The 15,167-nt window shown below is 47.8% G+C and overlaps 1 protein-coding gene across 1 annotated transcript in view; it reads right to left on the bottom strand.

Annotated features, from left to right (window-relative positions):
• The window catches only part of DBH (dopamine beta-hydroxylase), a 49,958-nt gene extending 39,730 nt beyond the window's left edge, over positions 1–10,228 (bottom strand). The window contains exons 1-2 of the mRNA XM_054997280.1: positions 9,926–10,228; positions 1,018–1,164 (exon numbers count right to left, since the gene is read on the bottom strand). Of these exons, the coding sequence (XP_054853255.1) occupies positions 1,018–1,164; positions 9,926–10,192 (414 nt within the window). The 5' untranslated portion in view covers positions 10,193–10,228. The remainder of the gene's footprint in view (positions 1–1,017; positions 1,165–9,925) is intronic.
• Between the last annotated feature and the right edge of the window lie 4,939 nt (positions 10,229–15,167).

Genomic DNA, 15,167 nt, shown 5'->3' with positions numbered 1-15,167 from the left:
CAGCAGAATGTGCATCTGTCAGCATGCCCTGCCCGAGAATCCCACTTCAAGGAGGTTGGCAGGCCCAGGGCCTCTGTGGCTGCAGAATGGAGTCCCTGGGCCTCTGAAGCTGCTGATTAGAGGTAGACCTGCTGACATATCAAGCCCCAAACCAAAATGTTCTTGGTCCTGGAGAATCAGCCCACACCAAAAGCCCACCCAGTAGCCAATATAAAGCTCCCAAGTCAGCTGCCTTTCCTCATCCACTGCTGGGGAGACCTTCACAGTCTAGCTCTGCACTACCACCCAAATCCCGCCAAAACCGCTCTCATCTCTTAACATAAGCCATAGAGCATTGGGCATAACTCCCAGCACTGGGTCAGTGGTGCTCAGATTCTAATAGGACAGAGGTAGGGTGCCAGGTCCCCTCACCCTCCTGGGGGGGGGACACCCCAGTATTCACCTTCTCTGACATCTTTGCATGTGTGCTCTGTGTACATGCACTCCCAGTGCAGTGCGATGATGCCACTTATGGGAAGTGACATCATTGTGCAGGGGTAGGGAATGCTCCCATGCACCTTTCTCCTGAGCCACATCATTTCATACATGATGCCAGCACGTCTTCCCTCACTAGTAAAGAGTCCAGTAGCACCTTTAAGCAACTTTATTGTAGCATAAGCTTTTGAGAGCCACAGCTCTCTTCGTCAGATGCATCGTCAGCTTTTGAGAGCCACAGCTCTCTTCGTCAGATGCATCGTCAGCTTTTGAGAACCACAGCTTTTGAGATGCATCTGACAAAGAGAGCTGTGGCTCTCGAAAGCTTATGCTACAATAAAGTCTGTTAAAGGTGCTACTGGACTCTACTATTTTGCTACTACAGACTAACGCGGCTAACTCCTCTGGATCTACGCCCTCACTAGAGATCTCTTGCAGGCTCGCATTGCCTGAGAGCTGAGTTTCACTAAGACACTGAACATGTGCAGCACCACATTTAAGTCAGGCATGCATGTCCATCAGGTGAGCACAGAGAGGTGTTACCTCAATTAGATAGTCCTTGGGGTCGCAGGTTCTAAAGGGCCTTTTAAACAGCAGGTAGAGTCCCTCAGAGGTTTTCTGTGCTCTGAGGAGCTTGTAGTTCTGTTCAGTATCCATGTGCAGTTGCCCCCTCTGGTCACTCCATGCATCCTGCAGGCAAGAAAAAGAATCTCTCCGTTACCTTGGAGGGAGTAGAGACCTTTGCTATAAAGGCCCAGCAAAAAGTCAACACAGGCTTATGTGGAACTGCCCCTCAGGCACTCCATCTTAACCAAGATTCTGCCACGTAATTCAGATGGTTACAAGTGAAGAGGAGAAGGAAAATGGTAGAGAAGGAGACCTAGATGAGTGCAGGATTTGTAAAAGGAAGAGGGGACAACATTTCTTTGACGGACAATTCTCTCATTGTGCTAGCATAGAATTTGATATCAGCACAGAACTACGTCCATTTTCACATGTGGTGTGATGACATCAGAAATCGTGCCATGAAGACACCCATGAGTTTTGGACTATGCAAAGACGTGAAAAATATCACACAGTATTGATGTTATACGGAGCACATTGAACCCCACAGAGTCATTTTTTGCACACCTGGTGCCAAGGCTTCAGGTCCCTCTAAGGCCCACCTCATTTTACTGAATCCCCCAACACCAGTAGCCTACCCATCTTCAGTTCTGATGACTCCAAACCTTGCCCTCCCCAGGTCCACTAGGGGAGACCAGGTTTCCTGTTTTATGTTGCCTGCACAAGGGAGCAAAACCAAAATATTTCCCAAATCCTAGAGCATCACGCCAGCCTCATGGCAGTGATGTGATGTCACTTCCGATATTCTCCAGAAATTGTCACCAGTGCAGTGCCATGTTCCCATGCCAGCAGTGCCCACCATCTCGCTGGTTTCCAGTCATCAGCTGGCAGCCCTAGGCTCCATCCTCAAATCTCTAAGAATTTCCCAAACCAGAGCTGGCAACCCATTAGTGTCGCCAACTGGCCAGTTTTCCACTGGCGTGGTGGGTTCCCCCCCCCCTTCTGACTGGTAGATGAGGGATTCCCCCAAACACATGTGGAGGGAACAGGAGAAAGTCATGGTTTTAATATCAAAAAGAGTCCAGTAGCACCTTTAAGACTAACCAATTTTATTGTAGCATAATAGTAGCTTCCTTTTTAAGGATTGCCTTTCAAGCCCTGCACTTTCTTCACTGCTGGCTTCTGTCTTTAGCTATCTTTTCAGCCCCTCCACCCATATCTCCTTAATGGGATGCCAGCCTCCAGGTGGTGGCTGGAGATCTCCTGGAATTATAAGTAATCTCCAGGCCACAGAGATCAGTTCCCTAGGAGAAAATGGCTGCTTTGGAGGGTGGGTGAACTCTATGGCATTATACCATGCGGAGGTCTCTCCCCTCTCCAAACCCTGCCTTCTCCAGGCTCCACCCTCAAAATCTCTAGGAATTTCCCCTCCTGGACCTGGCAGGCAGGGGCCGCCACCACCAGAATAAAGTTAAAGCAGCCCTATAAACAGCACCCTGTTTTGATCTTGACTCAGCCCTTGGCCTCTGGTGCATCATAGGACTACATTTCCCAGCTTGCTCTGGAGAACTGATAGGGCTTCAGTCAGTTGTTCCACTGAAGTGCAGAGAAACACCTACTTTTCCTGTACCTTTTCACCTCCCTCCCCCAAAGTGTTCTTCCTCTCCCCCATGATAAAAAAAATGATCCCTCCCTCCAAAAGTGTGTTCCCTGCCCCATGATATTCCTCCTCTGCTTGCATCCTGCCTGCTGTCCTGTTTAAGCCCAGCCTCAGAATCGCAGCTTTTGTTCATTTTTTAAAAAGTGAAGCTGGGTGAGCTTGCTGAAGCTTGAAAAGCCAAAGTAAGCCTTGGGCAGCATTTCCTGAACGATTCATAGCTGTGGCTGACATGGGGTGGGGTGGGGGGTGGAAGGCACATTTCTTTCTTCCACCTGACAGACTAAACTTCAGTGGGTTTTTAGGGGAAGAACTCCTGGATGTCAAAGGAACCTCACCCTGCTCCCTGCATGCTTCTCCTTGAGTTACTGACCTGGACATGCTTCCCTAAGATGCAACAGGTAGCCACATAAGGGGGCAAGAACTTGGCTGCATCTCTTTACGAGGGGTGACTGACTGGTTTGATCACACCTAATGCAGTGGTGGCTTGGGCAGGGGATTGTGCAGAGGTGCAGCAGGTGACCTCTTCTCTGAATGAGCACTTCGGACTTTCAACAGCTTGAATTATTTAAATATTTCTCATGGCACACAGACTGGAAATGTTAAGGCTACAGATTCGGTTCTGGCTTATTTATTTAATCATTCATCTATCTATGATTGAATTTAAGGCACCATCGTAAACAGAGTTACACCCTTTGAAGCCCGTTGACCTTAGAAGGGTATAACTATGCTAATAAAGAAGCTGAAATAGTAGGATGTTGCTTCAAACGACAGAAAAAATACGTTGCATGTCTCATCTTTGGTGATGATTGGAAAATAAAAGAAAAAAGTATGACATTTCTAGGGAATCTGTTGTGCATATTACTCTCATCACTTGAGAGGGGTTAAGCAAATCATGTTATTATTTTTTTAATAATTAACAAACACAGCTCAATTTGGAGACAGAGGGAGGTGAAGGGGTACGAGTAATCTGGGAGTTTGCAGCATATTCTTGAAAAACTGTATCTCTTTATTGAACAGCTGCAGATTTTATTGAATTTAATAGTTAGAATGAGTGTTCCAGATGAATAAATCAAGTAATGCTGGTAGGTTAATTTTAATAAATCAGACAATACCTGGAGGGGGATGCTCTGTGTGCAACATATGGCCTCCTTGAACATTATCAGACTAAAATGTGGGGTGCATATTCAACACACAATTCTATGTTTCAAGATAGAATTCCAGCCCACAAGTATTTCCCAAAAGGGAAGGAAACCCCATTCTATTGCGCTTTTCATGCCTTTAAGAGAGAAAGAATGCCAGTTGATGTGTGCATTCTTGACGTACCCCTATGCCTAATTCAACTCCAGTCTAACCCTGCAGCCATTTCCAAGGATCCCAGGAATGATGTAAAATGTACCGGAGTAAACTATTGCCCATGAACACAGAGAGATCAAAATGAAACCTGGTTGTGCACATTACAACATCAATCTGCGTTTCAAGTCCAAACACCAATCTAAAGAGAAAATGCCAATTACATTTGGAAGATGCCATTGAAAGCACGCCAGCTGGCCTTTTCCCTTGTTTATATTGCCCAAATCTAGGATAAGGGACTGGAAGGGGACAATAGAAGAGATGCCTTTTCCTTCTAACAGCTGCAGGTAGCTTTTGTGGTTGAAGAGGTGTTTCAAAGCTTATCTTCTTACTATATAATTGAGTAAGCGTGTTTCAGACGACTCACTTTATACCCTGATGCACCAACAGAGGGCGCTGCTGCAGAGGAAAGCCCAGGTAATTCACCATATCACTCCAGAAAACATGCCATGGTTGGAAGCCCAGGCAGGGAACAGGAACGGAGCAGGTGGCAATGCCCACTCCCCACTGTAACCAAGCTGATATTAGGAGTGGAGAAGGTGGCAATGCCCCCCCTTCAGCCAGCTGGTATTAGAAGTGGAGCAAGTGGCAATGCCCACCACCACCAACCCAGCTGGTATTAGTACCAGAGCAGATGGCAATGCCCACCTGCTTTAACCCAGCTGGTATTAGGAGCAAAGAAGGTGGCAATGCCCACCTCCCACCTTAACACAGCCAGTAATAGGAGCAGAGCAGGTGACAATGCCCACCAGCACCTTAACCCAGCTGGTATTAAAAGCAGAGGAGGTGGCAATGCCTGCCCCCTTTCAGCCAGCTGGTATTAGGAGCGAAGCAGCTGGCAATGCCCACCCCCACCTTAACCCAGCTGGTATTAGGAGCAGAGGAGGTGGCAGTGCAGACCCACCTTTATTTATTTATTTATTTGATTTGATTTATACCCCACCCTACCCACAAATGGGCTCAGGGCGGCTTAACCCAGGTGGTATTAGGAGCGGAATAGGTTGTAATACCCACCCCCTTCAGCCAGCTGGGATCAGGAGTGGAGCAGGTGGTAATGTCCGCCCCTGCCTTAACTCAGCTGGTATTAGGAGCGGCACTGGTGGCAATGCCTACCCTCACCTTAACCCAGCTGGTATTAGGAGCAAAGTAGGTGGCAATGCCCACCCCCACCTTATCACAACTGGCATTAGGAGTGGAGCAAGTGGCAATGCCCACCCCTGCTTTAACCCAGCTGGTATTAGGAGTGGAGCAGGTGGCAATGCCCACCCTCCTTCACCCAGGTGGGAGCAGGAGCAGAGCAGATGGCAATGCATGCCCCCTTCACCCAGCTGGGATCAGGAATGAAGCAGGTGCCAATGTCCACCCAGTGCCTTCACCTCGGTGGGATCAGGCACAGAGCAGGAGGCAATTCCCTTCTTCCATTCACCCAGCTGGGACAAGAAGTGGAGCAGGTGGCAATGCCTACTTCAACCTACTGGAATAAGGCACTGAGGAGGCGGCAATGCCCACCCCATCTTCACCCTGTCAGAATCAGGAGCCAAGCAGGCAGCAATCTCTGCCCCCCTCCATCCTGCTGGAATCAGGAGCGGAGAAGGTGACAATGCCCGCACCTCCTTCACCCAGTTGGGATCAGGAGCGGAACATGTAGCAAAACCCACCGCCCGCCTTCTCCTGTCAGGCTCATGTGAGGAGCAGGAGGTAATGCTCATTCCTCCCTTCACCCAGCAGGGAACAGGTGGCAATGCCCCCCCCTTCACCCAGCTGGGATCAGGCTTGGAGCAGGCAGCAATGCCTGCCCCCCTTCACCCAGCCATAATCAGGTGCAGAGCAGAAGGCAATGCCCGTTTTCCCTTCACCCATCTGGAATCAGGAGTGGAGCAGGTGCAATGCCTGCCCCCCTTTACCCAGCCTGTATCAGATGTGCAGCAGGTGGCAATTCCCACCCACTCCCCTTCACCGGCTGTGATCAGTGATGGAGGAGGGAATACCTGCCTGCCCACTCTCCCCTTTCTAGAGCCCGTTGTATTTTTTCCCACAACGGGCTTTGTTTCTAGTGCTACAATAAAGTTGGTTAGTTTTAAAGGTGCTACTGGACTCCTTACTATTTTCCTCCAAAGAAGAAGCTCTCTATCAGTTTCGCTTGTTATATTTATAGGGTTTCAGAACCTTCTCCCAGGAATAGCTGCTTCAAAGACTCAAAATCTTGGCTAATTTATTATCTTATGACCTCATACACCAAACAAGGTTATCCGTATTTGAAACATCTTCTTAAAACATATAACCATAATTAGTTCATTCTTGCTACTTCTTATCTTAACAAAGTCTATGTAAAGTTAGCTATTACAAGTTTCTCATACATCTGAATATTTTTTGGCTATCCACCAGTACATCTATCCTTGAAAATACTGACAGCTTCTATGAAGTTAAACATTCCTGCCATTCTCAGATACTCCCCTGGTCCATAATATATATTGATTTGAGTTAGATGGCTCTTCTAATCTACACAGGGCAATACAACTGTGTGACTTTATTGTTTTATGCCCCTCTCCATGGTTGTTCTGTTCTAGGCCTCTAGACTCCCATTGTGGTGTCTCTAGTTACGGGGCCAGGCTAGCCTGGTTTCTGTGTGCAAAGGCATCTTCTATGGCTGTCTTGGGCATATCCAGCAGCTGTTCTCCATGACACGACACCTCCTTCTGTGATGCTCAGCACCTAGTGCTTTTGTTGTTGCCTGGCCTCCAGCATTCCAAAAAGACTCTAGGCCTGGTTCAGATTACATTTGAACATAACCCATGACAATCACCGTTTCTGTAGAGCTGAGTGTATACTACACTAGATGAGAATTGGCTCTGTATAGGAGTTAGCATATTGGACAAGGATCTGGGAGACCCAGGTTTGAATCCCCACGCTTCCAAGAAGTTAACTAGGTAACCTAGAGCTGGTCACACACTCACTCAGCAAGTATATGATGGGGAAGTATCTTGTTTTGAGCTTGTTGGAGGAAGAACAGGATTAAAATGAGATCGCAGAGGTGAATTCAGTGAGGCTTATCTCTGACTGCAGTCCTAGGAAGCTCGACGTCACAAGACCAGTGGAACTCTCCTTCCCTAGACATACGGGGAAGTCCATGCCTTTTCCTACAGGTTTAGCCTTTTAATTCTCTGATATCAATCCCCAGGAGGAGGGAGAGAGAGACAGAAAGATCTGGTCTAGAAACATTCCCAAAGGCATGCTTCTTTGAAAAGCCTTACTTTTTCAGAAAGACTAACATTCAGGTCACCCATGCTAGTGATTAGTAGGTAATTAATTGGAAAGAGCAGCCCGGAGCTCAGTTTTTACAAAGCCTCTTTATCCATCTTTTAATTATGCCAAAGTGGGAGTTGTGACAGGGTGTTTGGCACAAGGTGATAGAGGGAGAAACTGCAACTGGGTGTCTTTCCTCCCATTTTACACTGCCAAACTCTAAGCCAAGCTCAGCCCTCTGGCTGGAGACACATCATCCCAGGAGGGAGCATCAATTATTAAGTATTTCAGAATTATTCCTCATCTTTTTTTTTAAGTCAGAGAAAGGAAAATCTGCCAGGCCTCTGGTGTTCAGCCCAGAGCAGATGGGCAGCCTTACAAGGACAGGCACGACCAGCAACTGAAGGAGGTGGAAACTCCCTCTTCCCCCGACAGTGACTGTTCTACAGTGAGTGCAAGCCTAAGCAAAGTTATGCCCTTCCGAGGCCATTGACATCTAAGGCCTCAGAAGGGCATAACTCTTCAGAGGGTCATAGATCCAGAGGAGTTAGCCATGTTAGTCTGTAGTAGCAAAATCCAAAAGAGTCCAGTAGCACCTTTAAGACTAACCAACTTTATTGTATACATGCATCTGACGAAGAGAACTGTGATTCTCAAAAGCTTATGCTACAATACAGTTGGTTAGTCTTAAAGGTGCTGCTGGGCTCTTTTGGATTCTTCAGAGGGTTGCACTGTTCACCAGGTAACGAGTGAGCACTCTAAAATTTCTCCTCTCCCTTTACGCACTTGCAAGATCAGTGCAAAGGAGCGGGTGCGTCCCACAACAAATTTGCTGAGGAAGCCACAGCCTTCAGTTTACAAGACCTAAGCAAGGCTGTCAATGATGAAACACAGAATCATAGACTCATAGGACTGTAAGGGACCTCTAGAGTCATCTAGTCCATCCCCCTGCACAATGCAGGAAATTCACAACTACCCCCCCAACTTCCCCAGTGGCCCCTGCTCCATGCCCAGAAGATGGCAAAACACCTCCAGGATCCCTAGCCAAACTGCCCTGTGGAAAATTTTGGACGTCATTAATTCATAGAGTTGCCGTCGATCGAAAGCAACATGGCTGACCCATAACACACATACACACATTTTCATAGGGATGTCACTCCCCTGGTGGGGTTGGGGGATTCCCCATTCCGAGACTCCTCCCCTCACTACCACTCTCCTGGCTAGTGGAGGAAAAGGCTCGGGAATGGGCCTCCCGGGTGTGCTTCCGATGCAACGACGTCACTCCTGGAAGTGATGTCATCAGGCTGGCCCTGGAAGTGCTCCCAGGCCTTGCGCCAGGCTGACTCAGCCCATTTGGGGACTAAGGCCTGCTGCCGTCAAGAAGCATCACACTGAAGTTAAGAAAACTTGTTGCTCTTTTCTCTTGAGTGTTCTGAACAGATGAATTTACAGGGGACATCTTTTCCTTTGCCTCCTTCAGTTTGGCTTGCGAAAGATCTAACATAATTTTTCCTTATGCAAACATTTTTTCCTGCTTCAAGGATCATGGGGCGAACGGGATAAAAATACTGGATTTAGTACATTGATGGCCCTGAAATTCCTTATCTTGGAGGTCATCCATCAACAAGTTTGAGGGTTTTTAAAAAAATTATCCTCCCCAGTCAATTTTTTTTTTGCCTGCATAGCTCTTCAAGATCCACCTGAGTCCTCCTTACTGACTAAAATGAAGCCCACAGCTGTCCAACTGACATGGCTGCCCCGCCAGACAGTTGCTCTCAGCAGGACTTTGCTGGAGGAGCCATGGGTGCGATTCACTGTAAGGCACTGCGTCATCATAACCAAGCTAAGCAGTGGCTTGGATATGATGCAGTGGGAGGCAGTGGGCCACCTTGAGCAAGTCCCAGTGCCCCAGCCTTCCTCCAGACAATTCTGGGTTGGCAGCTGGCAGGAGGAACAACTAGCAGAGAGCCAGATTTGGCCCTTGGCCTCCAGCTGCTTACCCTCACTCTGTATCTTTTTACATCTTAGCTAATATTGTTAACAAGTTGAGAGATCCATGGACATTTTTAGAAAAGTTAGAAGAATTTTTTATTAGGGAAATATGTCAGGGATAGTGGCAGTCTACATACATCTAAATCTTCCAAATAAATTCCATGCTCAAAACAGGAAACTGTGTAAACCACCCCCCCACACACCCCAAACACTCACTTCAATTCTTACACTAACAGAAATAATTTTTAGTGCCAGCTTCAGTCACTTGGACAATACCATGCACGTTGGTCCATTTTTAATCTTATAAAACAAAAAAAGGATCTGGGCCCCAATCCTGCCCCATAGACATAGTCTCTGACCTAGACTCTACTATCTGGAGGCTCAGAGAAAGAGCATTTTGCACACATCTAGGCCTCCCAACACCCCCCAAATTGGATATTATTTGGGAAAGGAACCCTTGTAAACTATGTCCCCTTCCAGGAGGAGAGTAGCAAGTGCTTAAAAAAGGAATCTTCCATTGCAGTTTATATTAAATGCTAAATAATTCCGTATATCACATTTCCTGAGTGTTCTCTGCCAAACAATCTCCAGGACATGTTCAACTCAGCCCCCACCCCGCCCCCAACACAACGGCTTACTTACTGCAAAATAGGATTGGAATCCATCACTCCAGAGGACAGCCAGATCCGCGTTCTCAAAGTCACCTCGGTCCGACATGCCGAAAAGCAGCCCAAATTTCAGCTCCTTGACCAAGATCTGGAAATGCACCTCTTCTCGCTGGTAGCTAACATTCCACGAGAGCTCCACGATGCCTTGTGGGTCCAGGGGCACTTTGTAAGGGAAGTCGTTCTCCCTGGGAGCTGTGCCTTGCAGGGCAACAACTAAGATGACCAGGAAGACTGCAAGCATGGTGAGATACACAGACGCCGCTTCTCGGAGCTTGAGAGTTGGGCAGCAGGACCTCAGCCGCCGCCGCCGCCTCCCTATGGTTTGCATCCTTGAAATAGAAAGCTCTTGGCTTTCCCCATTTATATGCTGGCCCTCCTGGGCAAACTGGGTAAGTAATACCCTTTAATTACATTTAGTGGTTGGGAAATTGGATTGCGGCATTGACCCTCCCCTTCACCCTCCTCCCCCTTCCTAATGCAAACCCTTGTCCTTCTCTGCCTCTCCTTAATTGGCTCTAATTGTCCATGGACATTATCAATAGGAATTGGACTAGATGGATTTTTTTAATGCCTCGTGATGCTTCTTGAGTGCAGCAGGCCAGAAAGGAGACTGTTTCCCTGCAAACGCAGTGCCCGGCCTGCATGGCTCGCCTCTCTCCTCACATCAGGGAGCTGGAGGACGGCCTTCTCCACCAACAAGCTAATCTCTCATTCGAAACATGCCAGGGTTCAAGGCTACCTAGAACTCCGCAGCCTCCATGAGCCCACTTGGCAGCTTATGAAAATGGCAGAGGTGCTGTGTTTGTTTACTGTCTTTACGCATAAAAGGCTAGACTGACATTTAGGCTGGAAACATTTGTTCAGTGGCCCACGGCGGGTATCTCGGAATTCCCAGTCCCCCTCCTCCACTGCAAAGCAACGTGCGTGCGGCAGAGAAGTAGCAGGCTGGATGGAGTAAGCTTCAGTCTTCCCCCATGTGCCACTTTTCTCTTGCCACAGCCCCTCCAACACTTCTTCTCCCCATGTGGTGTGGCAGACAGACATCTGTAACCCTGATTTTGGGGGAGGAGAATAGCTGGAGGAGGGAAGAGTTAAACTCCGCAGTTGAGAGAAGCACCACTAAGGATGAGTAGATTTCCCTTTTGTGGAAAAGCGGAGAGGGAGAAAGGCTGCCCAGCTTCTAGGGACATGCAGAGTGCTTTCCTTGCATTCCCAGACCCTTTCCTAAAACTTTATTTGGAAAAAAAACCCTCCCCCACTTTGGATATTAAAGGCGCTGAAAGATGCTTCTCCAGTCCTCTTATACAACAGTCAAAAGAATCCCAGTACCAGAGAGCAACCTTTGATACCACGACTGTTAACTCGTCATGAGGAGAAAGAGGGATAATTCCACAGATCCATTTTCATATTTAGTAAGAAAAATATGTATTATAAAAGGAGATAGAACCCTACAAACATTTCTGCTCTTCCTGGGCTCAGATATGTCCAGGCAGGTTTGAAAGCTTACTTACAGATAGAATCATTTTCAAGATGGCTTCTAACAAAGCAGAATCTTCACACACCCACTTCTGTATCCCCCTTTACCCTCATCTCTTTGCTTTTCCTCTAGCTAACACAAGAGCCAAGTTTGTTTACAGTGGACTGAAATTTTACATTTTGGGTCAGCTGCTAAGCATTTATTTTTAGCCAATGGTAGAGGGCATAAAGGTAGTCAATGGAAACAAGATTAATAATAATAACTGTGCTTATATACAGCTCTTCTAGACAGATTAGTGCCCCACCCACAGCAGTGAACAAATTAGTGTTATTACAGCTGGGGAGCTGGGGAGCTGGGGAGCTGGGCTGAGAGGCTGACCCAAGGCCACCTGCTGAGCTTATGGCAGAAGGAGGATTTGAACCAGCAGAGTGCTGATTCACAAGTCAACCACTTAACCACTATGCTATAGCTGAAGAAAGGCCTGGGGATGTGGGGGATAATGCCAAACCAAACACTTGTGAAGGGGCAGTCCATCCTTCGGATGGAGACAGGTAATTGTCTATTTGCATCTATCAAGGGCAGGCAAGGGGATTTTTTTTTCAACCATCAGCAAGCACACATAAATTAGAGACTTCTGTGTTTGTTGCTAAGAGTCATGTCTCGAAAGGAAATTCTAAACTCATGTATCAGTAGGTGGGTTGTCTGGTAAGATGGGCAGCTTCTGGCCTCATGATAAAATGGATTTGAATCACCTTGACTAGGGTTGCAGGTCCCCCTAAGCAACTGTGGAAGGTGGGGGGGGGGCGCAGGTACTGACATCCCTTCCTTGCTCCCATGTGCTATGTGATGGTGTAACTTCTCCTTGTATGGGTTCTATGGGGCTTAGGAAGCAAGGTAAAGATAAAGAGAGTCCCCTGTGCAAGCACCGAGTCATTACTGACCCATGGGGGGATGTTGCATCACGACATTTTCTTGGCAGACTTCTGTTAGGGGGTGGTTTGCCATTGCCTTCCCCAGTCATTTACAGGAAACTGGGTACTCATTTTACCGACCTCGGAAGGATGGAAGGCTGAGTCAACCTTGAGCCGGCTACCTGAACCCGGCTTCCGCCAGGATCGAACTCAGGTCATGAGCAGAGCTTGGGCTGCAGTACTGCAGGTTACCACCCTGCGCCACAGGGCTCTTTTTTAGGAAGCAAACTTTCACATAAATTTAAGAAAAAAAACTTTAAAAAACCTTTTAACAATTAATACTTTTTTTCTTTAACTCATATAAGTGCAACCATACAGCTTTGAAAAGGTAAGCAGTTCATCTTCGTGGAATCAGACAAGTGATAGCGTCCTTTTTCCACTATCCTTCCCTTTTGAAGCAACTGTAGCCCAGGCTTCTGTCCTCTTCTTGGGGAATTACAGCCCTGCAAAAATAATACAATCCCAGTAACCCCAACCAAACACAATGCACAAACACTACTTTAAGTCATATTGTTTACATGCAACATTTGATTACTTTATTCAAGGTGATAAGAGCATATACATTATTATCAAGCTCCCCAGCAACCAGCCTCCTCCTCAGCAGCCTGCCTCTAGCTACTGACTCCACCCTACTGGGCTAAACCAATTATCTCATAGGGGTTACAATGACATCACTTGTGGTTATGCCAAAAGTGACATCATCACAGCAGGAGTAATTCTTAAAGCATTTGAGGCTGATACTTACAGAACTGGCCCATGTGTGATGCCGTTGCTTCCAGCATGACTGCAAGTGATGTTAAGGTGGAGCAAGCAGGCATTTGCCAGGGCTGCCTGTGAATGGCCTCCATCTCCAGCTGGCCTGCCTTCTCTCAGTGATTGCCAGCGATCAGCAGGCACAGAGGCAAATTTCCAGGAGTTTGCATGCCACCAGTGGCCACCTGCCAAACCTTACTCTGGACCACCTTAATTGGAGCTGATGAAGGCTAAATCCATTTCAATCTGGATTCAGGCCTAGGGCGGGGATGGAAATGGGCTTGGGCACCCTGACAGATGATCTTTGGTGGGAGAGTGATGGGGGAATGGGTCCCTGTTTGTTCTCCTGGACCTTTCAGCAACTTTCACTTCCATTGATGATGGTATCTTCTGGAGTGGCTGGCTGGGCCGGGGGTAAGAAGCACCATGCTTTGGCAGGCCTGCTCTTAACATTTTCTGGAGTTGGCCAGTGAAGTAAGTGAAGGGACTGCTCACCTCTGTATCATATATATGAAAGAGTCCTCCAGCAATCCATATTTTCCCTTATGCTGTTGAACATCTACAGGAAACTGCTGGGAGAGATCACCAGGAAATTTGAAACGAGGGGCTACTAATATGTGGATGACACCCAACTCTAGTTCCCCTTATCAGCTGAGTTAGGTGGGCCTATGGAAGTCTTGAACAGGTACCTGGTGAAGGTAACGGGATGGATGAGGACCGATTAAACTGAAGCTTAATCCAGACAAGACTGAAGACAATGACAAAACTGCTTGGGCACTGAAGAGTCAGCTGTCCTGGAGGGTTTGCATTCCCCTTGAAGGAGCAGGTTTGTAGGTTAGAAGTAGTGCCGGATCTTTCAGGTCTCCTCTGGCACATTTATCAGCTTCAGCTGAAATGCCGGCTATGGCCCTTTCTTGAAAAGTGTGACCTTGATAATTCTTTGATCACATCCAAGTCAGATTACTGTAATGCATTCTATGAGCAGCTGCCTTTGAAAACTGTCCAGAAACTTCCAAAATGCAGCTTCCAGATTATGGTCAGATAAAAGGGATCACATCACCCCATGTGTCAGGCCTGGCTAGGGGATTCTCTCAGACTCTCCATGTCATGGACCAACCTGGCCCAGCAGAGCAGAGAGACTCAGAGGACTCTTCTGAGGGAGAGGCAGCTGGCGAACCTGACCCAGATCCACAGCCAGTGGCAGAGGCACTGCAGGAGGAGGCAGTCCCTGAAGGCTCAGATATAGATCCACTGTCAGACTATGGAATCCCAGTTATCTATAGTTCGTCTCCCCCTTCTGCAAGAAGCACAAAGTTTCTTGATTCCAAAAGGTTTATTGAAAGACAATGCTCAGGATACAAGTGTCCATATTCCAAGGATTAGGAAAGCCTTGGCTGAACGAAAGCTTTGTTGAGAATGACACACAAAATGAAAGTAACAACACTTCAAACACCCATTCCCAGCCTCCCCCTTTAGTCCTGTCTAGAAGGCCTGGGAAGGCGAGGACGTCAAGGTTGGCCGGAATGGGTTGATGAGGATTCTTTGCTCCCATGAATATATGCGGCTCGGGTAGCACCTGGGCCTGGAGGGAGAGAACTAAACAACTACGGATTATAACATGCGGACATGGCGTAGCTTTTGCTTGAAAACTGACTAGCAAACTGACACTCTGACATCCACAGCCAGGTCCCAGCACATAGGTCCCTCAGCTTCCCAGCCCTGGGCCAGCAGCAGAGAGCCAGGCATCAGCCAGCTCTCCCCCTTCATCACCACAGCTTCGGGAGCGCTGCCAGAGGGGAGGGCTAGGAGAGCCCTCCAAGCCAGAAGGCGCAGTACCAGGCTAGCAGCACAGCACCGGCCCAGCATCATTAGTGATGATGAGTGCTTGCAGGAGCAGGACTGAGACAGCCGGCAGGTGCATGCTATAGCACAAGCAGCTGAGCACTGTGAGGGTTAAAAGCAGCCGAAAAGGGAGTGGCTGTGTGGAAGCAACGTGTCTGCTTGCTACTGACCTT

The sequence above is a fragment of the Eublepharis macularius genome, chromosome 14 (assembly GCF_028583425.1).
Source record: "Eublepharis macularius isolate TG4126 chromosome 14, MPM_Emac_v1.0, whole genome shotgun sequence".
NCBI classification, from domain to species: domain Eukaryota; kingdom Metazoa; phylum Chordata; class Lepidosauria; order Squamata; family Eublepharidae; genus Eublepharis; species Eublepharis macularius.
The sequence above is the reverse complement of the archived record's forward strand: the minus strand, read 5'-3'. Positions and strand labels throughout refer to the sequence as shown.